This window comes from Dipodomys ordii, unplaced genomic scaffold (assembly GCF_000151885.1).
Source record: "Dipodomys ordii isolate 6190 unplaced genomic scaffold, Dord_2.0 Scaffold2, whole genome shotgun sequence".
In the NCBI taxonomy this organism is placed as follows: Eukaryota; Metazoa; Chordata; class Mammalia; order Rodentia; family Heteromyidae; genus Dipodomys; species Dipodomys ordii.
In genome coordinates, this window is record NW_012267218.1 from 23,061,377 (window position 1) to 23,086,961 (window position 25,585).

Genomic DNA, 25,585 nt, shown 5'->3' on the forward strand with positions numbered 1-25,585 from the left:
GCCTGAACTCTGGGCCTGGGCGCTGTCCCTCAGCTCTTCAGTTCAAGGCTAGCACTCTACCACTTGAGCCACAGCGCCACTTCCGGCTTTTTTCTATTTGCTTATGTGGTGCTGAGGAATCAAACCCAGGGCCTCAAGCATGCAAGGCAAATGTTCTACCACTGAGCCACCTTCCCAGCCCCCCTTTATCATCCTTATTAGCTCAACCTTCTTCCTCTAGCCCCTTTCCCCCACCAAATCATTTTCTCTTTTTCCTCCTCCTCAATCCTCTACTGATAACAGGTTCCATTGAGTCTTTTCATGTTTTCACTTATAGTTGCAATGTATTTCAAAATTATTCATTCTTCCTTTTCCCTTCTTCCAGTAGTTATATTTGAAAGTTCCTTCCCCCCCCCCCCTCCAGTCCTGGGGCTTGAATACAGGGCCTGGGCACTGTCTCTGGGCTTCTTTTGCTCAAGGCTAGCACTCTACCACTTGAGCCACAGCACCACTTCTGGCCTTTTCTGTTTATGTACTACTGAGGAATTGAACCCAGGGCTTCATGCATGTTAGGCAAGCACTCTACCACTAAGCCACATTCCCAGCCCTGGTGATAATGATGATTACACCTTTTCCCTAAATCAGAAGCTCTTCTAATCAAGGACCAAAATCCACCCTCCAGAAACTGACAATTACTTCTGAAGACTCAAATCAGACTCAAAACAGGTACTATCAGTCCACTTCTCTACAGTGACCTGGATAAGATTTAGAAAATGGGGACATCTGAGAGTTTTCCATCTCTCTTTCGAAAATAGCAGAAGTCAGGAGCCAGTGGTTCACTTGTAATTCTAGCTACTCCGGAGGCTGAGATCTTAGAAGTCAGCTGGGCAAACCTTCATGAATCACTTATCTCCAATTAATCACCAAAAAGCTGGAGGTGGAGCTGTGGTACAATTGGGAGGGTGCTAGCTTTGAGAAAAAATGTTCAGAGACAGAGTCCAGGCCTGGCTGGCACACACACACACAAACAAACACACACACGCACACACTCTCCCCTACCCACCCACCAAAACTGCCTGTCATTACTGGAGAAACGAGCCTGATGTGTGACACCATTTTTCGACAATGACATTCCCCCCCCTAAAGAATGTGGTAGTGTAACAATGTGAAGATAAAGACATTCACTTCTACTTCAAGTAACTATTACGAGGCTTAAATGTGATAGATCTGTGTGAAGTGTTTAATTCCCATCGTTTTCCATATGTTAAACATTTGACTACTATCCTATGCAATATAAATCCAAGACACAATAACAATGTGAGGAAAACCAAAGTAACAAGAACTTTTACTACTTATCCCCTCGTGATTCCTGAATTTCTGGGTATTCTGAGAACCTAGTTGGTTCCGGACACTCACAGTCTCTCATCCCTCAGACTAAGCATTCTTTTCATGGCCGCATACTTCCTCGTTTTCTTTTGCTTTCCCTTGAAACAGAAATTTTAGAATTAAATGAGTTGGAAATCTCTTAAAAGTCCCTTTTTCCCCCTCTCGTACATTCCCTTTCCTTTCAAGCGCTTCTCCTTAGTCCCCCAAACACAGGCTCCGTTAGAAGTTTAAGACCTGAGCTCAGAATGAAAATAAACACAGGAATTTCGTTGTAGCGTTGAACCCCCACCAACCCGTCGCCGAAATGAGTCCAGACTATTCTCACCATGTTCTCGCCGCACTCTCGCCTCTTCCGGAATCACCGTCCGCGCGACACTTTTACGTCACCCCCACGTTATTTCCGGCAAAGGACAACCCGGAAGCGGAAGTCATCTTGGAGAACGGAAACGCCCCAAGCCGGCTCTCCACCCGGGCGGAGACACATCGCTGGGTGTTTCGTGGGGAAGGTTGAAGGCAGGTTTTCCGCTCGGTGCTGCCCCTGTCTCCGGCGACCCCAGAGCCGGGACGCCGCCGCCGCCGCCGCGCGGTCCCACCTAGCTTGGGTAACGTTTCTCTTCCTCCTTCCAGCCCCACGCGGAGCCCAGCGGAGCCGCCGGCGCCGCAGAGCTCCAGGGAGGACCGGGGTGGGAGTGTGGGAATCCCGGGCTGCCTTAATCTTCCAGCGCGGGGGCATCAGGTCTCTTGTCATCCCGCCTTGAGGCTTTGGTCCCTTCTTGGTTTTTCTCGCGAGCATATTTGCATCATGCAGAGAGGCGGAGGATGCTTAGCAAACCGCGTATTCCTCTCATTGACAAGAGGAATGAAGCAGCGCTCGAGGGCCTCTGGAGTCTCTGGTTAGAACATTGAGGCTCGGGCTTGCATATGTCACTGCTTACCAAGCCTGGAAAAGGTGGGCAACCACTGACATGGACTGTGAAGACGTGTTATGTCATTCTTAAGGGAAAAAGGAGGCTTGGGGAAAACAAGAGTTTCAGTTGTTCCCCCCCCCCCCATCCCCAGTACGTGCTGTGGACTCTTCGTGGTTCTTAACCTTTTGGAGAGGAGATCACCTTGAGGCTTTGTGGAAAGTTAGAGATATGTATATATGCACACACAAAACTTGTCATTCAATGTAGAAGACTATTGGACTATGAAAGCCCATTAGTAGACCTCCCGGTGTCTGTAAACTTTACATTTTCCTGCCTTGTATACTGCACTTAGCACTTCGTGTTACTTCGTTGAGGGGTCTAGTTGATTCCAAAGACTGTAGCTTGTTGTTGTTGTTCTGTGCTAGGATCCTAATGTATGAAAGTAAAATAAGTTATCAGGTTAAAAAAAGAAAAAGTGATCATTGCCTGACCTCTCATAAGAATATGCATTGGTTAATTAATTTTGGGGTTTGACTGAAGTTAAAAATCTTAACTCTGTGTCTTAATTATTAGATGAGTTCTTTGTCCTTCTGTGCCCTAGTCTTGCAGGGTTGTTTCCCCACTCAGGCTTTTTTTGGGAGACGGGGGAAGGGAGACGGGTGCTAGTACTGGTGCTTGAATCCAGGGTGGTACACTGTCCCTTGACTTTTTCAAACAAGGATAGAGCTCTACCACTTGAGCCACAGCTCCACCTCCAAGAGATAAGAGTCTTGGGGGCTGGAAAGGTGGCTCAGTGGTAGAGTGCTTGCCTTGGATGCATGAGGCCCTGGGTTTGATTCCTCAGCATCAAATAAGCAGAAAAAGCCGGAAGTGGTGCTGTGGTTCAAGTGGTAGAGCGCTAGCCTTGAGCTGAAGAGCTGAGGGACAGGGCCCAGGTCCAGAGTTCAGGCCCACGACCGACAAAAAAAAAAAAAAAGTCTTGAATTTGTCTGCTTAGTCTGCCTTTGAACCTAGTATCTTCAGATCTCAGCCTCCTGAGTAGCTAGGATTACCCGTGTAAGCCACCAGAACTAGGGTAGGTTATGGTAATAATAGTTAAAAATATGTAAGCCCCTAAAACAGAACATACCAAAAATTCAGCTCTTGTAAGTGTTCTCTCTCTTTTATGGTGGAGTTGAATTTTTTTTTCTTTTTTTGGGTCCAGTTGTGGGGCCTGAACTCTGGGCCTGGGGGCTGTCCCTCAGCTCTTCAGCTCAGGCTAGTGCTCTACCACTTGAGCCACAGCGCCACTTCCGGCTTTTTTCTTTTTGTTTATGTGGTGCTGAGGAATCGAACCCAGGGCCTCATGCATGCAAGGCAAGCGCTCTACCACTGAGCCACCTTCCCAGCCTGGGGTTGAAATTTTATGCCAATAATTGGGCTATTATGAAACTTGAATGTTTTTCTAAACCCTCAAAGCTTTATAATTTTTTAGATTTTGAAAAGCTCAATAGGGCAATTTCTTGTGTTGTTTTGAATGCAAACCTAGTGTTCTTTCTGCTTTCTTTCCCTTTCTTATTTAAGCATGAGTGCATTTAGATAGCTTACATATCTTTAGACTCTGGAATTTTGACATTGTAATAATTTTATTATTGAAGTATCTACAAATTCTGTGTGCTCCTACTTTTCTCCATTTGAGATCACTAGAAGTTCCTAATCTTTTCAGAACAGCTTGTCTCTTGTCTTTGCTAAGCTGTCATTCATGGATAAAGCTAACAGCAATCACTTAAAAAAAAAAGTATCACCTCTTGGTGGTTAGGCAATATTTTTAAATAAACATGACCAGATATTAATTTTTAAGCAAAGACTAATTAATACATACCTAAATTTCCACCTCCCCCTTCCCTCCTCGCAAGAAAATTACAAAGGATTAATTGTAAAATTGTAATTTACATTTAAATTCAGGCACTGCTGGAAAACCACTTTGTGGTTAGATGTTCCCTGAATTTTGGAATCCATGAATAAAACATTGGTTTTCAAAAGCAGTTTGAAGTTTCTATTTTGAGAATGTTCTGATTTCCTTGATTATTAATAATTGCTGGGAGCTAAGGTAGTGTAGGAACACTGTAGGAGATGAGAACATAACTTAGAAAAATGTTTTTGCTGCATTGTAACTTTATCATAATGAGATAATTTTTTTTGGGGGGGGGAGGGTTGGTCCTGGAGCTTGAACTCAGAGCCTGGGCATTGTCCCTGAACTTCGTTTTGCTCAAGACTAGCACTCTACCACTTTGAGCCACACTGCCACTCCTGGCTTTTTCTGTTTATGTGGTAGTGAGGACTCAAACCCAGGGCTTTAATGCATGCTAGGTAAACACTCTACCACATTCCCTCCCTCCTCCCCTTCTTCCCCTCCCTTCTTCCCCCTTTCTCTCTCAGTCTCTCACTTTCCCTTTCTTTCCCTCTCCCTTCCTCTCTCTCTCTCCTTTTCCTCTCTCCCAGTTCTAGAGCTTGAACTCAGGGCCTGGTTGCTGTCCCTTTGCTATTTAAGTTAAGGCTGGTACTTTACTGTTTGAGCCATACCTCTGCTTTCTCCTTTTTGATGACTGATTGGAGATAAGAGTCTCATTGACTTTACCGCCTGGTCTGGCTTTGAACCATTTTTGTCAGATCCCAGCCTCCAGAGTAAGTAGGATTACAGGTATGAGCTACCAGTGCCTGGCCAATCTGAGAGTGTACTTTGAAAGTACTCAGGTGTAGACTATCATTCTTTGATGAGTTTTTTTTTTTTTTTTGGGTCTGGTCATGGGGCCTGAACTCTGGGCCTGGGCGCTGTCCCTCAACTCTAGGCTAGTGCTCTACCACTTGAGCCACAACACCACTTCCGGCTTTTTTTTTGCTTATGTGGTGCTGAGGAATCAAACTCAGGGCCTCAGGCATGCAAGGCAAGCGCTCTACCACTGAGCCACCTTCCCAGCCCCTCTTTGATGAGTTTTGATTGAGTTGAATGAGAGCAAAAATAATTGCCTTCAGGTATGTTGTTATGTGAAAAAGAAAGGATTTTAGTTCTCAGCAGTGAAGAGAGTTGTTGCTGCAGGCCTGAAGAAGAATCTCAAGACATTGGACCTACAGTTTAAAAGAATAATCAGGCTTAGACTTTACTCTGTTAAACAATTGGTGTAACTTAGTAATTTAAGTTGTTAAATGAATATAGATGATGAAAATATTCCTTAAAGAGCATCTTGTGGTTTAATGTATTTACAATCAAGCATTGTGGCTCATACCTGTAATCCTAGTTACTCAAGAGATTGAAAGGATTTCAGTTTGAGGCCAGCCAGGTGATGATGATGATGATGATGATGGTGGTGATGGTGGTGGCGGTGGTGGTGGTGGTGTGTGAGTGTGTAATGCAATAGAAAATGGTAGTGCCGGGGCTGGGAAGGTGGCTCAGTGGTAGAGTGCTTGCCTTGCATGCATGAGGCCCTCGGTTCGATTCCTCAGCACCGCATAAGCAGAAAAAGCCAGAAGTGGGGGCTGAAGCTCAAGACATAGAACGCTAGTCTACAGCTGAAGTGCTGAGGGACAGCGCCCAGGCCCAGAGTTCAGGCGCCATGACTGACAAAAAAAGAAAAAAGAAAATGGTGGTGCCTGCCTGTCCAGTTATTGTGAGAAGAATAGGAGGATTGAATTTCAGGCTGGCCCCAGGTAAAATGTCAGACTAGCTTAAAAATAACCAAATCAAGAAAGGCAGGAGGCATGACCGAACTGGTGGCACTTGTCTAGTAAGTATGAGGCCCCAAGTTCAAACCCCAGTACCTGTAAAAAAGTGTTGTGGGTAAATTCACTTTTGTTTTCATAAAAGGAAACAAAATTAGAGGTATTTTATCCACTTTCAAGTTACATTTTTACATTTATCTTTATAACTCATGATAGGACTTTTCCTCCAACTAATATTTATTGCTATGGTTTTTCAATTAACTTAGCTGCCTTCTGAATGTGGTAGCATGGTTGACAGCATGGTCTCCTAAATATTGACATTAAATAATTTTATAAGGACAACTCATTTATTGAGGGCTCATTTTGTCCTAGGAAATGTGTTATAATTGCTTTTCTAGAACTCAGTTCATATTAAAAAGATTTGCAGCTGGGCGCTGGTGGCTCACACCTGTAATCCTAGCTACTCAGGAGGCTGAGATCTGAGGATCGCGGTTCAAAGCCAGCCCGGGCAGGAGAGACCGTGAGACTCCTATCTCCAATAAACCACCAGAAAACCGGAAGTGGCGCTGTAGCTCAAGTGGTAGAGCGCTCGCCTTGAGCTGAAGAGCTGAAGGACAGTGCCCAGGCCCAGAGTTCAAGCCCCACGACCGACAAAAAAAAAAAAAAGACAGTTCCTAGGGCACCCACACATACTAAAAGGGGGGTTATTTTATGTCTAAAATCATTATTCCTTTAAAATTACAAATTATTTCTAACCTCATTCTTCCTGTCCCCAAAATTATTGCCCCTGGTCCCTTTTTGGGGTTATTTTGGCTGTATCAATATTACTGGTTCAGGGTTTAGGCTCTGGAATCAGATTACTTGGCCTCTTCAGTTATTAACTGGGAGACTTTATTGGCAAGTTAACTAGTTCCCATGCCTCTGTTTCCTAATCTAATACGTTATTGCTAATGGATAATAACGTGTTTGCTTGGTGTGTTGTGAGAGTTAAATAAACTAATACAAATGAGGTACTTCATACAGTGCTTAGGACATAGTTAAATTCTCTTTAAAAGTAAATTCATGTCATTATCATCAAAATAGTCATCTAGGAAATTGAGTATTTTGAAGTGTTGCTTTGTTTCCACCTGGTAGCTCTCTGGAAAAGTAGCCTCCCGGGTTAGACTTTCACTCTCTCACTTACTGAGAGCTACAAATCACCATTATAAGCCTTGCAACCTGGTTTGTGTATAGAGCAGTATTCTTCAAGGTACTCTTATAGCATCAGATCACCTGAGTCTAGAATTTCCATCTCAGCCACTCTTCATTATACTTTCCAAGAGCATATACTTCCTTCCTTTTCTCAGCACATCTTTATTTTCTTTTTGGTCAGTAGGGGGCTTGAACTCTGAGCGTGGGTGCCATCTCTGAGCTCTTCAGCTCAAGGTGAGCACTCCACCACTTAAGCCACAGTGTCATTTCTGGTTTTCTGGTGGTTAATTGGAGATAAGAGTCTCACAGACTTTCCTGCCTGGGCTGGCTTTGAACTGTGATCTGCAGATCTCAGCCTTCTGAGTAGCTAGGATTACAGGCATGAGGCACCAGTGCCTGGCTTATTTTCTAATTTTTCAGTGGTACTATGGTTTGTCTTTTTTGTGTGTGCAGTACTGTAATTCGAACTTGGTCTCATACTTATAGTCTAAGTGTTCTACCAGTTGACCCACAACCTCAGCCTTCTTTATATTTTGCTTAGTTATTTCTGATTTTTAGCTAGAGTCTTGTAGCTATAATCTTTCTGCCTATGTCTCTTGCATAAATGGGATTGCAGGTGAGAATAACCATGCTCAGCTTGTTGAGTTTGGGGTCCCACTAACTTCTTGCCCAGACTGGTCTTGAACTACTATTCTCCACTTTTCTGCCATTTTCCACCTCTCAAGTAACTGAGATGACAGGCATATGCCACTACCCCAGTCTTCCATATGATGCAATGGAAGAGAAGGTAAATAACTTTTGCAAGATCACTCTAGTAAAACATAACATTTTTTTTGATGCTGTTACTGGGACTTGAACTCAGGGCCTACACACTGCCACAGCTCCACTTATAACTTTTTTTGATGGCTAGTTGGAGATAAGACTCTCAGACTTTTCTGCCCAGGCTAGCATTGACCTGTGATCCTTGGAACTCAGCCTCTTGAATATCTAGGATTTCTGGTATGAGCCACTAGTGCCTGACAAGACTTAATGCATTTAATCATTATATGGGAATGTACTCACAAACATGCAGCTTTGGACCTGGTAGTCTTTCTAAACACTTTGCTTGTATTATACTGAACTTTACATAATTTTTACTTTATTTTTTTAAACTTGGTATTTTTGCTTATACCCCGGATATTAGTCTTGTTTTTTCCAATGGCTTTGCTAATCCTTACTCATTCTTAAGTAAACAACTCCTATGTCTCTACTGTAAAAACTTTTTGTACTCTCTCCAGGCAAAGTTACCACTCTTTTTTCTTTTCCCTTCACATAGTTTATTCTGTTATAACACGTATTGCTTCATTTTGTCCAACTTATGTAGAATCAAATGTATCAGTGTTAAGAAACTATCCTGTCTTGCTTAGACTACACAGTAAGTTCAAGGCCAACCTGAGCTTATATATTAAGACCCTGTCTCAAAAACCAAAGGTTGGGGCTGTATTTTAGTAGTAGAATGTTTGTCTAACCCCCATACAAGGCCATGGATTCAATCCCTAGCACTGAAGACAACAACCATAACAAACAAAACCCCTCTTCTTATCCTAGCAACTTTAGCCATAAGCACATAGCCTATCAAACAGCAGATGTTCAAGAAATGTGAAATCAATGTCAAGTAAATGATGCATAGGCACCTAAAGATGTTGATTGCTAGTGAATTACAGTGTGAAATGCTGCATATAGTTTTGGCAAAATACAGTTAGCAAAACAACAACAACAACAACAAAAAACCCAAGTAAGCCGGCGCTGGTGGCTCACGCTTGTAATCCTAGCTATTCAGGAGGCTGAGATCTGAGGATCGCGGTTCAAAGCTAGCCTGGTCAGGAAAGTCTGTGAGACTCTTATCTCCAATAAACCACTAGAAAACCGGAAGTGGCGCTGTGGCTCAAGAGGTAGAGCGCTCGCCTTGAGCTGAAGAGCTGAGGGACAGTGCCCAAGACCAGAGTTCAAGCCCCATGACCGACCAAAAAAAAAAAAAAACCCAGTATATATAGATACTAAGGATGGGGAAATAGATAGCAACAAAATGTCATTTAAAATATAAATACATAGAATGTGTGGTAATAGTGAGTTCACCAGAAGTTGAAGACAAGATGTGCTTTTCAAATGTATTTACTCAGGTACCTCTAGAGGTAGAAGATAGGGGACATAGCCTATTGGGGATGGGGGTGGGGCGAGCCCCAAGGATCCTTTTGGTCTGAAGTACAAAATATCTATGAATATTTTGAATGTAACATGTTTTATCTTTAGAAATTGATGGAACTGTTGCATTCTATTTTCTCAGGTGTTTAATATGAAAGTACTGTTCTCCATGCCCATTTCATCCTGCAGTAAAATAGATCCTTCAAGAGTATGTATCATTTAGCCGGGTGCTGGTGGCTCATGCTGTAATCCTAGCTACTCAGGAGGCTGAGATCTGAGGATCGCTGTTCAAAGCCAGACCAGGCAGGAAAGTCTGGGAGCCTTATCTCCAATTAACCACCAGAAAACCAGAAGTGGCATTGTGGCTCAAGGGTAGAACACTTGCCTTGAGCTGAAGAGACAGTACCCAGACCATGAGTTCAAGACCCATGACTGACCAAAAAAAAGAATATGTATCATTTATTCTCTGGTGCTCAAATCTGGAGGGATGGTGTGGGGGGAATTACAATCTAATGCCAGCATACCAGCTTTCTGTGCTTTGGGGTTTGCCTACTCAGGAGTATTAAGTCATGGAACAGAGGAGGGTGAGCTCATCTTGTCTGACTGACTAGGCTGTTCCTGGACGGCTGCAGTCAGTTGGAGGCACCTCATTACCAGAACACTGGGGACCATTTGGAGAGAGTTCACAGAAGACCCGCAGCAATGCTTAAGAGACTGGAGGGGTTGACTGATGAGGAAAGATATAAATGAAAACCTTATAACTTGGCTAAACCAAGACAGAAATATACAACTGTAAAAATATCTCAAGAATATAAACTTGGTAGAGGAGGGCCGTCTTTTATGGTGGGGTTTTGGGATGGGGAGACTAAACCAAGAGTAAATTAAGCCTGTATAATTGTAAACTAACAATTCCAAGTATCTAATAAAGCACTTTATTTCTTGGAACCTCCTTAGTAAGACCTCTCTAACCTGTATCTAGCCTTATCATAACTGAATAGTTTTTGCCTTTTTACTTTGTAATTCCTGAACTCATTGCTGGTGCTTTACATAGAGATTTCTAGGAACTACATCTTAGAAAGCAAACATCTTTCTTAATCCTGCTTTGTGATATCAGTAGGTGATAACTCTTGTAATGCTGCCACTAGCTCTAGTATGTAGCAGAAATCCAAAATGGACTTTCACATCAGGTTTTCCTCAACTTTTTAGAACAGTATTTTGAAAACAGACTCAGCCATTAATATATATTGTAATCATTTTATCCGCTCTAATGTATCATTTAATCTCTTAAGTATAAAGCTATATAACTAGGGCTGGGAAGGTGGCTCAGTGGTAGTGTGCTTGCCTTGCATGCATGAGGTACTGGGTATAATGTAGAAAACTTACTTAGAGGGCTGGGAAGGTGGCTCAGTGGTATAGTGCCTGCCTTGCATGCATGAGGCCCTGGGTTTGATTCCTCAGCACCACATAAGCAGAAAAAAAAAGCCAGAAGTGGCACTGTGACTCAAGAGTAGAGCGCTAGCCTTGAGCTGAAGAGCTGAGGGACAGCGCCCAGGCCCAGAGTTCAGGCCCCAGGACCGGACCCCCCCAAAAAAAGAAAGAAAACTTACTTAGGAAAATGTGTAAAATTTATAATTGGGCTGTCAATGTGAACAAGAATCTTTTAAGTAAGGATTGAAATTAGAGAAGGACCTGGTGGCACTCACTTATAATCCCAGCATTCTGGAAGCTGAGGCAAGAAGATCCAGGCCAATGCAAGCTATATAATGAGATTTTGTCTCAAACACAGCGAGAGAAAGAAAAAAGAAATCCAAAAGATTGAAGTTAGAAGCATTAGCATAATTTTTATAGTTTTATAGCTCATTTTCTAAGAAGAGGGGATAATAGAATAGGAAAATTGATTTTCATACTCTTTGGCCTATAGAAATTAGCTTATATTTGCCAAAGCTAGTTATATAGCTTTTTGTTGTTGTTGTTGTTGGTCGTGGGGCTTGAACTCTGGGCCTGAGCGCTGTCCCTCAGCTCTTCAGCTCAAGGCTAGTGCTCTACCACTTGAGCTACAGTGCCACTTCCGGTTTTCTGGTGGTTTATTGGAGACAAGAGTTTCACAGATTTTCCTGCCTGGTCTGGCTTTGAACCGTGATCCTCAGATCTCAGCCTCCTGAGTAGCTAGGATTATAGGCGTGAGTCACCAGCACCCACCTACATAGCTTTTTTGTTGTTGTTGGTTGTGGGGCCTGAACTCTGGGCCTGAGGGCTGTCCCTCAGTTTTCTTCAGCTCAAGGCTAGCGCTCTACCACTTGAGCTACAATGCCACTTCCGGTTTTCTGGTGGTTTATTGGAGACAAGAGTTTCACAGAACAAAGGAGGAGGCTACAATGCTTGATAAGAAATGTACTCATTATCTTGCCCATGTAATTGTAACCCCTCTATACATTATTTTCACACACAAAAAAAACGTTTCACAGATTTTCCCGCCTGGGCTGGCTTTGAACCTCAATCCTCAGATCTCAGCCTCCTGAGTAGCTAGGATTACAGGCGTGAGCCACCGGTACCCAGCTACATAGCTTTTTTGTTGTTGTTGTTGGTTGTGGAGCCTGAACTCTGCGCCTGGGCGCTGTCCCTCAGCTCTTCAGCTCAAGGCTAGCACCCTATCACTTGAGCCACAGCGCCACTTCCAGCTTTTTCTGCTTATGTGGTGCTGAGGAATTGAACCGAAGGCCTTATGCATGCAAGGCAAGCACACTACCACAGAGCCACCTTCCCAGCCCTAGTTACATAGTTTTAAGATCTATACCAGGTGTTGGTAGCCTTCCTATAAAGGATCAGATAGTAAAGTTTCTTAGACTATACACTTGTGCTGCAACTACATAGATAAGTGCAAAATTAGCTATAGACAATATGTAAATGAGTGAAGTTGGCTATTTTCATACTGTATTAATAAAAATAGAATGGTGGAGTAGGCCTGTAGGCTGTAGTTTGCTGACTCCTGCTTTGGTTTCTTGCTCCTGAAAGCCAAGTCTTTAAAACCAGCAACATCAGCACTATCTGTGAGCCTAATAGATAGGGAATATTAGGCCCCTTGTAGACTGACTGTTCTGGAGTAAAGGCCATGCTTTTGAAACTTCAATGCATGGGAATCACCTGAGGATCTTGTGAGAATAAAGAACTGAGGATACTAGGTCTGAACATGTTAGCCTTGGGGAGCCGAAGATAGTTAAGACCCACTCTGTCCTCAGGGGACTATGGTCTATAAGAAGAGAATGCTGTGTGAACATAATAATGCAGACAAAGAAATGCTATAATAGAGGTATCTTCTGTATGGGAGTATCACAGAGGAGGCAGCGATTGATGCTGTCTGGCTTGGGTATAATCCTAAGGCATGGGAGCCCAAACAGAAATGGGGACGTTGGTGTTTGAGTTGAGTACCCAAAGGCACTGATGATCATGGGGGGACAGTAAATATTGTGATAGAACTAGGAGAGTTTGGAGACACATTAAGAGCATAGTAGAAACAAAGGTTCATTACACTTTATCTTGATTTCTATATACCATTTTTTTTTTTTGCTGTTCCGGGGGCTTGAACTTAGGGCCTGGGTGCTGTCCTTGAGTTTCTTTTGCTTGAGCCACAGCTTTGTTGGAGATAAGAGTCTCATGGCATTTCCTGTTCAGCTTTCTTCGGACTGTGGTCCTCAGATCTCACCCTGCTGACTGACTAAGATTACAGGCATGAGCCATTAGTACCCTTTCTTTATTTGAGAATAACATAAGTTACCCATTAGCTCCCTTTTTTAGGAAAATAGGTTCCTAAGAAGTGTGTACTTCAGGGTTGGAAAGGTGGCTTTGTGGTAGAGTGCTTGCCTAGCATGCATGAAGCGCTGGGTTCAATTCCTTAGTACCACATAAACAGAAAAGCTGGAAGTAATGCTGTGGCTCAAGTGGTAGAGTGCTAGACTTGAAGCATAAGAAGCTCAGGGACAGTGCCCGGGCCCTGAGTTCAAGCCCGAGGACTGGCAAAAAAAAAAAAAAAAAGTGTGTACTCCAGAAGTGGAAGCATACAAAAAAAAAATTCTTTTTGGCAGTATTGGAGATTGAATTCAGCTAGGCAGGCACTCTGCTCTATCACTTGAACTACACCTCCAGCAAGTCATTTTAAAATCCTCATATAATGTTCTATCATAGAGATCTCTTACAGTTTACATAACTCTTCTCTTGTTTATGAATCCTTTAAACTGATTCCAATTGCTAGTTGACCCAGGTTTTGGCTCGCTTACTTGGCAAGACTATGACTATGTATTAAAACATGCATATACTTATTTATTTTTAATTATAAAAGTTTGCCAACTTATTTGATCTGCTGCCTTGGCCTCATTCATTCAGTTCTGTACTTGTTAGCATTTTATGTTTCCTTCCTTAGTTTCCTAAAGCAGAGACATTTGTTAAAAGCATTTATTCTGGGTTTAGGCTGAGTTTGACTCAACATTCCTTCCTTATCTGTTTAATATCGAAGAAGAACCTTATTCCTTTTTGTATTCCAGTCGGTAAAATTAGGGATAATTGTACTTGTATCTTAGAGTGAAGTAAGTGATGAAGCAGTGACTATGTGGTAAGATTGTCTCTTTCCATTAACTGATTGGTAGTCTCTTTTCACTTGCTTCATAGTGACTCTGAATGCATTGCTATAAACCCCTTTCTGTTGACAATCTTTGAGTCTTACAGATGGACTTTACTAGATTTTACTTGATGCTTTTATTGTGAAAGTTCGCAGATTGTAAAAGTTCCCCTTCAGCTTATAGTAGCAGATTACAGTTTCAAAGATTTCAGCCTTGTGTAGCCATGTTTTAGAAATACGTACCCTGGCACAATGGGAACAGACTGCATATAAGCAGAGGTTAGGTTAGGTTTTTTTTTTTTTCTTTTTGCTCATGTGGTGCTGAGGAATCGAACCCAGGGCCTCATGCATGCAAGGCAAGCGATCTACCACTGAGCCACCCTCCCAGCCCCTAGGTTAGGTTTTAAAGCTCTTGTATTTTCCTTTCTAGGTGAATACTATCTTGAGTCCTTTTCATATGGTCTTCTGTAATCTGGCTCTTCCCATGTAATCTTTTCTCTTCCCATGGTTGGTTCACAAGGCCTTTGCTCTATCACCATTAAACTGAGAATAGACATGTAGTTGTAATGAGTCTCAATCGTTAAATTGCCCTCTAGTTTGCCTCTGCTGAAAGACTGGAGTTAGCTGAAGTGTTGGGATTTCATTTTGGGGAGTGACATAGTGAGAGTGAACACCATAGTTCCCCAGGAACTGTATAATTTCAGTTTGAAATGCTTGGTTAGAATTTATCAAACTTTGGTTACTTGTTGTGTATCCAGATTTCTACTGCCTGTTATATTCTTTCTCTGTTGGGTCAGTCTCTTTCTTATTAAACTTATCCTTTTTCTTTTTTAGGGCAGGATCCTGGGACACCAGAACCGATGCATCATTTAGCAGTTAATTGCACACTGCACTAGAGACGTCCAGGAATGATACATTCTTGGACTGTATTTCTCCACCCTGGAATTAACATAGTTCATTCAGAAACATCAACCCTCTGCTTAGTGTGACAAAGTCAGTGAAGGTCTGATGGACAGACCCTTTCTGGTGACTTTGTGGCTTTTTTTCTTCATGTGGAAGTTGGAAGACAAAGTGAAAGGTGCCAAAAGTTATCTGCTTCGGTGAATAACTTGGCTGTCAGAACATGGGCCCTCGTTTAAAGGTAAGGTTTAAGATTCAGTTATTAGGTTAAGAACATGGCCTCAGTGACAAGTTCCTAAGCTTCTTCATTAATAGATAGCTGTTGAAGCACAGGTTGCAGTGAGAATTGAAATCATTTCCCCATTTTTGGGAAATGGCTTTTGAAGCTAAAAGTGATTAGGATAAATTTTATTTGATACTGTGATTATAAGTCTTTATACCCCCCCCCAAAATAAAAAGCTTTATAACATGTCCATCAAATGACTTTTTAACATTCCCTTGATACAGGTACTTTGCAGTATTTCCCCTTTTTTGTGTGTAATATGAGTTAAAGTGCTGTGATACTGAGCAATTTGCCCAGAATCCTGCCATGAGCAAGTGATGTTTCTATATTTGATAATTAGTACATTCTACCTTCCATTATCATGAGCTATTTTTATTTCAAAAGATAACAAAAAGAGCCATGAGAGTTTAACCTTCTAATTTTAGCCTCACTGGAAGGAATCTTGTAGATTCCTTCTCAATCTCTGGAGATTGTATAGTGTGTGGGTGATGCGCACGCGTGCGTGCGTGCGTGTGTGTGTGTGCGTGTATGTGTGTGTGTGCTTTCTTGCTCATAACCAGAGCTCTACTATTTGGGCCACACCTTAATTGGAAATGAAATCTTGCAAACTTTTCTACCCAGATTGGCTTCAAACCAAGATCCTTTAGGTCTCTGCCTCCTTAGTTGCTAGGATTACAGGAATCAGCTACCAGTTCTTCCTTCCTTCCTTGCTTCCTTGCTTGCTAGGGCTGGGAAGGTGGCTCAGTGGTAGAGTGCTTGCTTTGTATGCATGAGCCCCTGGGTTCAATTCCTCACCACCACATAAGAAGAAAAAGCCGGAAGTGGTGCTGTGGCTCAAGTGGTAGAGCACTATCCTTGAGCTTCTTTCTTGCTTTCTTTGTTGGTTGTGGGGCTTGAACCCTAGGCCTGAGCGCTGTCCCTCAGCTCTTCAGCTCAAGGCTAACGCTCTACCACTTGAACTACAGTGCCACTTCCGATTTTGGTGGTTCATTGGAGATAAGAGGCTCATGGACTTTTTTGCCCAGGCTGCTCTGAACCACAATCCTCAGATCTCAGCCTCCTGAGTAGCTAGGATTACAGGCATGGGCCATTGGTGCCTAGCTTATTAAATTTCTTTTATCAATTTTCTTAAATCTGTTTTCTCACTGAACACAAAAATTTATATAACTTCATTCTTTTCTGTGATTCAATATCACATGAGATTAAGAGCTGTGGGCTTCAGAGTAGAACTAATATCTTTCTACTAGCTTGGAGTATCACAATTTACTAAATAGTGTGAGGGTGAGAACACTATAAAGATGAACTTGAAAACAAAATACTCATGAACAAATTGTACGACATAGGGTAATAGAGGCTTAACATACTTCTGGATGCTTGAATTAGAATTTGGAAGAGTTGTAGTGAGTTTGATCTGGAGAAGTGTGAGCAGCAGAAAGTAGAGGATGCTATGGAAACAAATGTAGAAAAATACTGTGTATGAGAACCATGACTCTTCTGGTGGACATTTCATCATGCTTATTGAACTGAATTAAACTGAGAAATTTTGGCCTAAAAGAACTTACGTGAATATAGTTGATGGGGAAAGTAAAGATTATATTAAAACTAGATGTTACTTGATGTAATGATCAAGTAGCTGATCAAAGGTTGGAAATTCACTATTCATGCTGAATAGAAATAGTGTTTAAAACTGTACCCATGACTGGAAATGTAGCTTAGTGATAGAGTGGTTGCTTAATGTGTGAGGCCTTGGGTTAATTGGAGGTATGAGTCCCATGGATTTGTCTACCTAGGTTGGGTCCAAACTTCAGTCTGAGATCTAGTTTCCTGAGTAGTTGGGATTATAGACATAAGCCACTGGCACCTGGCTCCATCTCTAAAATTCTAGACTCTTAGACATTCTAGGTAAAGGGAAGAATGGACATTTGACCCAATTCATTCAGCCTATACTTTATCTATATTTATTGTGGTTTCTATATATAAGTATATCGGATGGATGCTTTGGAAGATTTTTAGGACTATCTTAGCTCATGTTATTTATCTCCGAAATAAATAAAATACTACAAGGCAGAATATAAGTGCCAAATTTAATTTAATTGGTAAGGAGAATGGTACTCTATAGAGAGATTAAATGACTTGTTCAGGGTCATTGGGGATGACAGAATAGTAGTTTTAATCTACAGTCTTTGCCTTCATCCTCTTACTATATTCTGTGATTTTAGACTTATGGTTGTTAATTGGGAGTTATGTTGAAGTCATACCATACTAAAGGAAATAGCACCACAGAAATGAGCAAAAGATCAAGCCTTCACAGCAATGAAAATTCTGAAACCTACATAGGTCACACTGTCAGTCATTCTGGAACTGATCTCTAGACTTCTGGCTTACTCTTCGTTAGCTTTCCTTACATTGGAAAGTTGTTATAGTTGTGAAAGATAGTAGTTAATGAGTTTTATCAGCCCTATGACTCCAGCCATAAATTTGGCATAGCCTGTAATTCCTCCAAGGAACAAGAAGCTTGAGTCCACAGCTCTGTGCCATCATCCACATGTGCTTATTTTCTGCTGAATGCATAACTTCTCTGAGGACCAGATGTTTCACTTCAGGGATTATGTCCGATTAATTGATTCCACTGAGTCATCTAGTACATTCTGTAAGGTGTAGGTACAAGCTTTTTGAGAGATAGCAACTTTCATGTGTTTTTCTTCTTATCCTTCCTTCTCTTCCTCCTCCTTCTTCTTTCTTCTCCTTCTCCCCCTCCTCTTCCTCCTCCTCCTCCCCTCCTCCTCTTCTCCTTCTCTTTCTCCTTCTCTTTCTCCTTCTCCTTCTTCTTCTCCTCCTCCTCTTCTCCTCCTCCTCCTCCTCCTCCTTCTTCTTCTCCTTCTTCTTCTTCTCCTCCTCCTCCTCCTCCTTCTCCTTCTCCTTCTTCTTCTTCTCCTTCCTCTCCTTCCTCCTCCTTCATTCCTCCTCTTCCTCCTCTTCCTCTTCTTCCTCCTCCTCCACTTTTTTTGGTGCCTGGAGCTTAAACTCAGGGCCTGAGCATGAGCCCTGAGCTTCCTTGCTCAAGGCTAATGCTCTTCTACTGGAGCCATAGCTCCACTTCTGACTTTTTAGTGGTTAATTGGAGATAAGAGTCTCACTGGCTGGGTTGGCTCCGAACCTTGATCCTCAGATCTCATCCTCTTGAGTAGGTAGGATTACAAGTGTGAGCAGTACCCAGCTCTTCTTTTTTGTTATTGTAATACTAGGATATGAACTCAGGGCCTCACACTTGCAAGGAAGGTGCATAGTCTACCCCTGAGTCAAACATCTAGACCCTTTTTTGCACTGGTTATTTTGAGATAGGATCATGCTTCCTGGTTTGTGATCCACCTATTTTACTATAGGATAACAGGGGCACTGTAGTTTCTAGATGAGAAGTGGTCTTATGAACCTTCTGAGATGGCCTTGTTCAAGGTTTACAGATGTGAGCCACCCAGTGCCCAGCTGACATTGGCTTTTCAGCAGATAATCACAGGAGAAGAGAATACTTATTTGGAAAAAAGACTTAGAAGTTGTGATGCCAGCTAGGCAGAGAGCTAAGGGATACTGTTCAGAGCCAGCCCAAGCAGGAAAGTCTGTGAGACCCTTTATCTCCAATTAACCACCAAGAAAATCAGAAGTAAAACTGTGGCTCAAGTGGTAAGTGCTAGCCTTGATCAACAAAGCTAAGGGACAGTACACAGACCATGAGTTCAAATCTCAGGACTAGCATACACACACAGAAGTTGTGATCCCAAACTATGGGTCTATGTATTCTCTCTTTAGAGTAGATTGCTGTATCTTAATCTGCATGTGATGACAATTCTAATGTTGCTCATGTGGATTTCTAATGGGACATTAGACACCAGTGTAAATAAAAATTTCTGTAAACTTGAGATGGTCACTCCTAAAATTACCTACTCTCTCTGGGTTTCATTCAATGTGTTATTATCAAAGGAACTAAAGGGCTATTTTCTGTTTCTCCTAAGTTTTTTTTTTTGTTTTGTTTTTTTGTTTTTTGGTCATGGGGCTTGAACTCTGAGCCTGGGTGCTGTCCCTCAGCTCTTCAGCTCAAGGCTAGCCTTCTACCACTTGAGCCTCAGCGCCACTCCTGGTTTTCTGGTGGTTTATTGGAGATAAGAATCTCTGGACTTTCCTGCCTGGGCTGTCTTTAAACCGTGATCCTCAGTCAGATCTCAGCCTCCTGAGTAGCTAGGATTACAGGGTAAGCTACAGGCACCTGGCTTCTCCTAAGTTTTTTTTTTTTTGGTCGGTCATGGGGCTTGAACTCTGGGCCTGGGCGCTGTCCCTCAGCTCTTCAGCTCAAGGCGAGTGCTCTACCACCTGAGCTACAGCGCCACTTCCGGTTTTCTGGTGGTTTATTGGAGATAGGAGTCTCACGGTCTCTCCTGCCAGGGCTGGCTTTGAACCGCGATCCTCAGATCTCAGCCTCGTGAGTAGCTAGGATTACAGGCGTGAGCCACCAGCGCCCGGCTTCTCCTAAGTTTTTGAGCACAATTAGGCATAAAAATTATATCATTTTAAGCAAACTGGATTGCTCCCAGTACTAGGGACACTGAAGCAGGAATTTGAGGCTAATCTGGACTATATAGCAAGTTCCAGACCACCCTGGGCTTCATAGTGACATCTTCCTCGAAAACAAACAATACCAGAAGGCTGAGATCTGAGGATTGAAGTTTAAAGCCAGCCTAGGCAGACATATCTGAGAGACTTATATTTCCGGTTAACCAGCAAAAAGCTGGAAAGCGGAGATGTGGTAGAGCACAAGCTTTAAGTGAAAAAGCTGTAAGAGCTGCATGGTCCTGAGTTGAAGCCCCAGCACCTGCACAAAAAAATTTTTTTTAAGGGTAGAGATGTAGTTGAGTGGTAGTAAGTACATTTGCCTAGAATGTACAAAATACTGTGTTTGATCCCTAAGACTTCCTCCTAACCCTCCTCCCAAAAAAGTACCACAGTGTTACATAAAGAACTTACTTTGGGGGGCTGGGAAGGTGGCTCAGTGGTAGAGTGCTTGCCTTGCATGCATGAGGCCCTCAGTTTGATTCCTCAGCACCACATAAGCAGAAAAAGCCAGAAGTGGGGCTGAGGCTCAAGTGGTAGAGCACTGGTCTACAGCTGAAGAGCTGGGCGACAGCTCCCAGGCCGAGTTCAGGCCCCACAATTGGCATAAAAACAACAACAACTAACTTTGGTTGCTCCCAGATCTGAACCTAGAAAGGAGAAAAAAAAAACACTAAAATTTTCTTTTACAGCTGCAGCTGTGATCTTCGGCTGTCTGTTGGCATTGAAGGGACCTGATGTTTTACGTTATTGGTATGTTATATAAAGATTTCTCTTTATTAACTTTGATTATGGTTGTCTAGTTCCTGTCTTGCCTCTCTGTCTATCTTCTTTCCCCTTGAAAATAAAAAGCTAAAACTATTTCTACTCCCACTAGAATGTACCTTCCCAGAGTTAACAGAGGAATTCATTGATTTGGAAACTGTTTATTGAGTAATCCAGGTCAGGCCACATACTTTGTTGTAGAGTCAAAGTTAAATAATGCAAAAATCTGCATTTAAGAGGAGTACATGAAGGGAAGGTGGTCATGGAGAAAAGTTAAAATAGATGCAGGAGTTTAAGGGAGCCTTGGAAAGAGACCCCCAAATTCTGGTAGAGTTTAAGGAGGGTTTTGGCCAAATTTGTAAGGGAGGGAAAGGCTTCCAAATGATGGGACTGAGTGCACATTGCTTTTACTGCTGCTGTGAAGGTCCAGCCCTGCAGGAACTGCTAAATGTAGTTCATGACATAGAACAGAGTCAGAAGACTCTGAAAAAGGCAAGGGAATATATACTTTCAGATTTGAAAGCCTTGTAGTCTCCTTAAAACTACATAGCTCTGCTATGTAGTAATGCAGAAGTAGTATAGACACTTGGTATGAGCCAAGCTGTATAAGCCAGGGAACTTTATTAACAGCCACAAGCAGAAGGTAGGATTTGACTTGAGGGCTGTAGTTACTGATACCTCATTTAGAATTCTTCTCTTTGCCCACAGAAGTAGTGACCTAGTATAGTGTTTCTTTGACAGTCTTACAAAGTCATCCTGACTCCTTTTGTGTGCAGGGTAGTCTGTTCTGTGATGAGAAGCTGTGTTATGTAACGGGCAGGTGGTTTGTGTGTTCTTTCTTTTACATAGGTGGAATCACAGTATCTGTGGTTGCATTCTTCTTCACAATTAAGTTCCTCTTTGAGCTTGCCGCACGTGTAGTCAGCTTCCTTCAGCATGAGGACCGTGAGCGCCGAGGGGATCGGACTATTTATGACTACGTGCGGGGAAATTACCTGGATCCCCGGTCCTGCAAAGTGTCCTGGGATTGGAAGGACCCCTATGAGGTGGGCCACAGCATGGCCTTCCGAGTGCATGTAAGGGAATGTTTCTGTCTCCCTATCCATTGGGGATTCTGAGTCACTTGCTTTCCAGAACTTAGTTCAGTCTGTTGTTGTTGCTGGCGGGAATATTAACATTCTCCCTTGTTTTACAGCCCCTCCCAGGAACTTGGAAATTATTAATATCTGAAGAGTCATGAATTTATCTATCCTATTGGTTTGTGTAAGGCTTAATATGGTCTTTTCAAAATAAGAAAAATACTATTGAAAAGAGGTGTTGGCGGGGCTGGGAAGGTGGCTCAGTGGTAGAGCGCTTGCCTTGCATGCCTGAGGCCCTGGGTTCAATTCCTCAGCACCACATAAGCAAAAAGAAAAAAGCAGTGGCGCTGTGGCTCCAGTGGTAGAGCGCTAGCCTTGAGCTGAAGAGCTGAGGGACAGCGCCCAGGCCCAGAGTTCAGGCCCCACGACCGGACCCAAAAAAAAAAAAAAAGGTGTTGGCGAACTGCAGCCGGTGGGCTTAAGCGAGCCCACCTTCACTATGAGAATGCGTCTTTTTTTTCTTTTTGGGGGTCCGGTTGTGGAGCCTGAACTCTGGGCCTGGACGCTATCCCTCAGCTCTTCAGCTCAAGGCTAGCGCTCTACCACTTGAGCCACAGCGCCACTTCCGGCTTTTTTTCTTTTTGCTTATGTGATGCTGGGGAATCGAACCCAGGGCCTCAGGCATGCAAGGCAAACGCTGTACCACTGAGCTACCTTTCCAATCCCAAAAATGCATCTTTGTTGGAACCCAGCCACACCCATTATCTCTTATTGACTAAGGCTTCCTTTTTACTTAAGCAGTAGGACAGTTGAGTGTGAGTGAATGGTCCACAAAAATATTTACGATCTGACTCTTTACAGAAGTTTTTAGTTCCTATAATGACTTCACCATTTTGTAGCAGTAAGGTTGGTGTATGAGTCTGTGCCCTTCCCTACCCTTGCCCAGTGCCTTCCTGGCAGTGCTGCCAGCTGACTGCTTTCATATTGAGGTACTGTTGACAGACTAAGACTAAGGACACTACAGAGGCTACATTTGTAATTCAGAAATATTTCTTGATTTAGTAGTATCCTCTGAACAAGTTAAGAACTTGTTTTTGACTTAATGACCTTCTTTATAGAATGCTGAGGAAATTGGCCTATCTCTGTTGACTGTCAGTTGAAGGTAGTCACTGGGGCTTACCAGTGTGACTTCAGCTAGCTACTTCCTTTATTCCCACATTCTTGATACACAAGAAGTACTGTTCTTCTTCTGCTTATATGGGTGTCCCTCTTCTTCCACTGCAGTTATTCTATAAGAATGGGCAGCCTTTCCCTGCACATCGACCTGTGGGACTGAGAGTACATATCTCTCATGTGGAGCTAGCAGTGGAAATTCCAGTGACCCAGGAAGTACTTCAGGAGCCCAATTCCAATGTGGTAAAGGTGGCCTTCACTGTGCGCAAGGCTGGGCGTTATGAGATTACAGTGAAGCTTGGTGGATTAAATGTGGCCTATAGTCCCTACTACAAAATTTTTCAGCCTGGTAGGTTCTTTGTTCTTTTGTTCCCTCTACCCACATTCCCTTACTCTTTTCATCTTTTTTTCTTCTTTGTTTCTTTTTTTGGTAGAGTCTGGTGGAATTGAGCCTCATGTATACTAAGCATACATTCTACCACTGAGTTCCTTCCCCAATTCCCCTTTTTAAAAGAAATAACACTGTGTTGATTGCTATAACGTTGATCCATTTAAAATGTATTAAAATTCACAGCTATGTAGCTATCACCATAATCAATTTCAGAACATTTTCATAACCCAATAAAGAAACCTTAGATTGGCAGTTACTTTGTTGTCTAACCCTATGTCCTAGGCAGCCACTAATCTGCCTCTGCAGAGTTGCCTTCTCTGGACATTTTATATCAATGTAATCAGAAAATGTGTGGTCTTTTCTGAGTATAGTTTTGACTTTAAATGATACTTTTTTGTTTGTTTTTTTTTTTTGCTGATCCTGGGGCTTGAACTCAGCCTGGGTGCTGTCCCTGAGCTTGTGTTTAAGATTAGTGCTCTACTGGGCTGGGAAGGTGGCTTAGTGGTAAAGCACTTGCCTTGCATGGTTGAGGCCCTGGGTTTGATTCCTCAGCACCACATAAGCCGAAAAAAAAAGCCGGAAGTGGTGCTGTGGCTCAAGTGGTAGAGTGCTAGCCTTGAGCTGAAGAGCTGAGGGACAGCGCCCAGACCACACGACTGTACCCAAGAAAAGAAAAAAAGATTAATGCTCTACAACTTGAGCCACCACACCACTTCCAGCTTTTTCTGAATAGTTTATTGGAGATAGAGTCTCACAGACTTTCCTGCCCAGGCTGGCTTCAAATCATAATGCTGAGATGTCAGCCTCTTGATTACTGCATGAGCCACTGATACTAGCTATATGATGCTTTCAACATAATACTTTTAAGGTTTATCCATGCTTATACCATGAATTAGTCCTTTTTATTGCCAAGTAATATTGCAAGTATGGATTTTTTTCATACCTTATTTAGGTACTCATAAGTTGATAGGCTATTTGGGTTGTTTCTAAGTGGATATTTTTTTGTTAAACTCAGAGCTTAGGTGCTGTCCCTGAGTTTTGTTTTGTTTTGTTTTTGCTCAAGGCTAGCATTCTACCACTTGAGCCACTTGAGCCACAGCTCTACTTCAGGCTTTTTTTTTTTTTTGCCAGTTGTGGGGCTTGAACTCAGAGCCTGGACACTGTCCTTGAGCTTCTTTTGCTCAAGGCAAGCGTTCTACCCCTTAAGCCACAGCACCACTTCTGGCTTTTTCTGTTTATATGGTACTAAGGAGTTGAACTCAGGGTTTCATGCATGGTAGGCATATACACTAAGCCACATTCCCAGCTCTTTAGGCTTTTTTTTTGGCTGGTTAATTAGAGATAAGAGCCTCACAGAGGTTCCTGCCCAGGCTAGTTTCAAATTTCAATCTCAGACTCCAGAGTAGGTTTACAGGCCTGAGCAACCAGCACCCAGTGAGAGTTCTTTGTATATTCTTCATACTAGTCCTTTGCCAAATATTTGATTTGTAAACATTTTCTCCAAGTCTGTAGCTTTTCTTTTCATCACTTTAACAGGGTCTTTCACAGAGCAAAACTTTTAAACTTTAATGAAGTCTTTTTTTGTTGTTGTTGGTCATATGGCTTGAACTCTGTGCCTGGGCACTATCCCTGGGGTCTTTTTGCTCAAGGCCAATGGTCTACAACTTTGAGCCATAGTTTTCTGGTGGTTAATTGGAGATAAGAATGTCACAAGGACATTTGAAGCCCAGCTGGCTTTAAACCACAATCCTCAGATCTCAGCCTCCTAAGTAGCTAGGCTTATGAGCATGAGTCACCAGTACCCGGCTTAACAAAGTCTTCTTTTATCCATTTTTGTTTTTATTAGTTTGAGATCTTAAAGACTTTAATTTTTTTCTACAAATTGTATAGTTTTCCATTTTATATTTAAGGCTATAATCCATTTTCAGTTAATTAGTATATGTGAGAGTTAGGTCAAGTTTTGTTTCTTTTCTTTTTTTCTCATGTAGATATCCTGTAGCTTCAACACCATTTGTTGAAAAGGTTGTCTTTCCTTACAATGCTTTTGCAACTTTGTCAAAACTCAGTTGGCTGTAATGGAGTGATCTGTTTCTGAGTTCTCTGTTCTGTTTCTCTGGTCTGAGTGACTATCCCCACCAGTTCCATGGAGTCTTGATTACTGTAGATTGTATAGTAAGTCTTCAAATTGGTAAACTAGCTCTCCCTCTGTATTCTTTTGTTCAAAATTATTTCACTTATTCTAATTCCTTTGCCTTTCCATATAAATTTTGGAGTAGCCGGGCGCTGGTGGCTCACGCCTGTAATCCTAGCTACTCAGGAGGCTGAGATCTGAGGATCGCGGTTCAAAGCCAGCCTGGGCAGGAGAGACCGTGAGACTCCTATCTCCAATAAACCACCAGAAAACCGGAAGTGGCGCTGTAGCTCAAGTGGTAGAGCGCTCACCTT

At 42.5% G+C, this 25,585-nt stretch overlaps 2 protein-coding genes across 4 annotated transcripts in view; one reads left to right on the top strand and one right to left on the bottom strand.

Moving 5' to 3' along the window:
- The window catches only part of Fcf1 (FCF1 rRNA-processing protein), a 24,316-nt gene extending 22,579 nt beyond the window's left edge, over window positions 1-1,737 (bottom strand). For both annotated transcript variants that reach the window (XM_013014249.1, XM_013014258.1), the window contains exons 1-2: window positions 1,691-1,737; window positions 1,396-1,463 (exon numbers count right to left, since the gene is read on the bottom strand). In XM_013014249.1, coding sequence (XP_012869703.1) covers window positions 1,396-1,463; window positions 1,691-1,693 — 71 coding nt within the window. In that variant the 5' untranslated portion in view covers window positions 1,694-1,737. The remainder of the gene's footprint in view (window positions 1-1,395; window positions 1,464-1,690) is intronic.
- A 103-nt stretch (window positions 1,738-1,840) lies between these two features.
- The window catches only part of Arel1 (apoptosis resistant E3 ubiquitin protein ligase 1), a 43,229-nt gene continuing 19,484 nt past the window's right edge, over window positions 1,841-25,585 (top strand). Inside the window, exons 1-5 of one of the 2 annotated variants that reach the window (XM_013016500.1) lie at window positions 1,841-1,967; window positions 14,785-15,091; window positions 20,425-20,485; window positions 21,347-21,573; window positions 22,861-23,098. In XM_013016500.1, the coding sequence (XP_012871954.1) occupies window positions 20,470-20,485; window positions 21,347-21,573; window positions 22,861-23,098 (481 nt within the window). In that variant the 5' untranslated portion in view covers window positions 1,841-1,967; window positions 14,785-15,091; window positions 20,425-20,469. The remainder of the gene's footprint in view (window positions 1,968-14,784; window positions 15,092-20,424; window positions 20,486-21,346; window positions 21,574-22,860; window positions 23,099-25,585) is intronic. The other variant, XM_013016508.1, reaches the window with a different exon arrangement.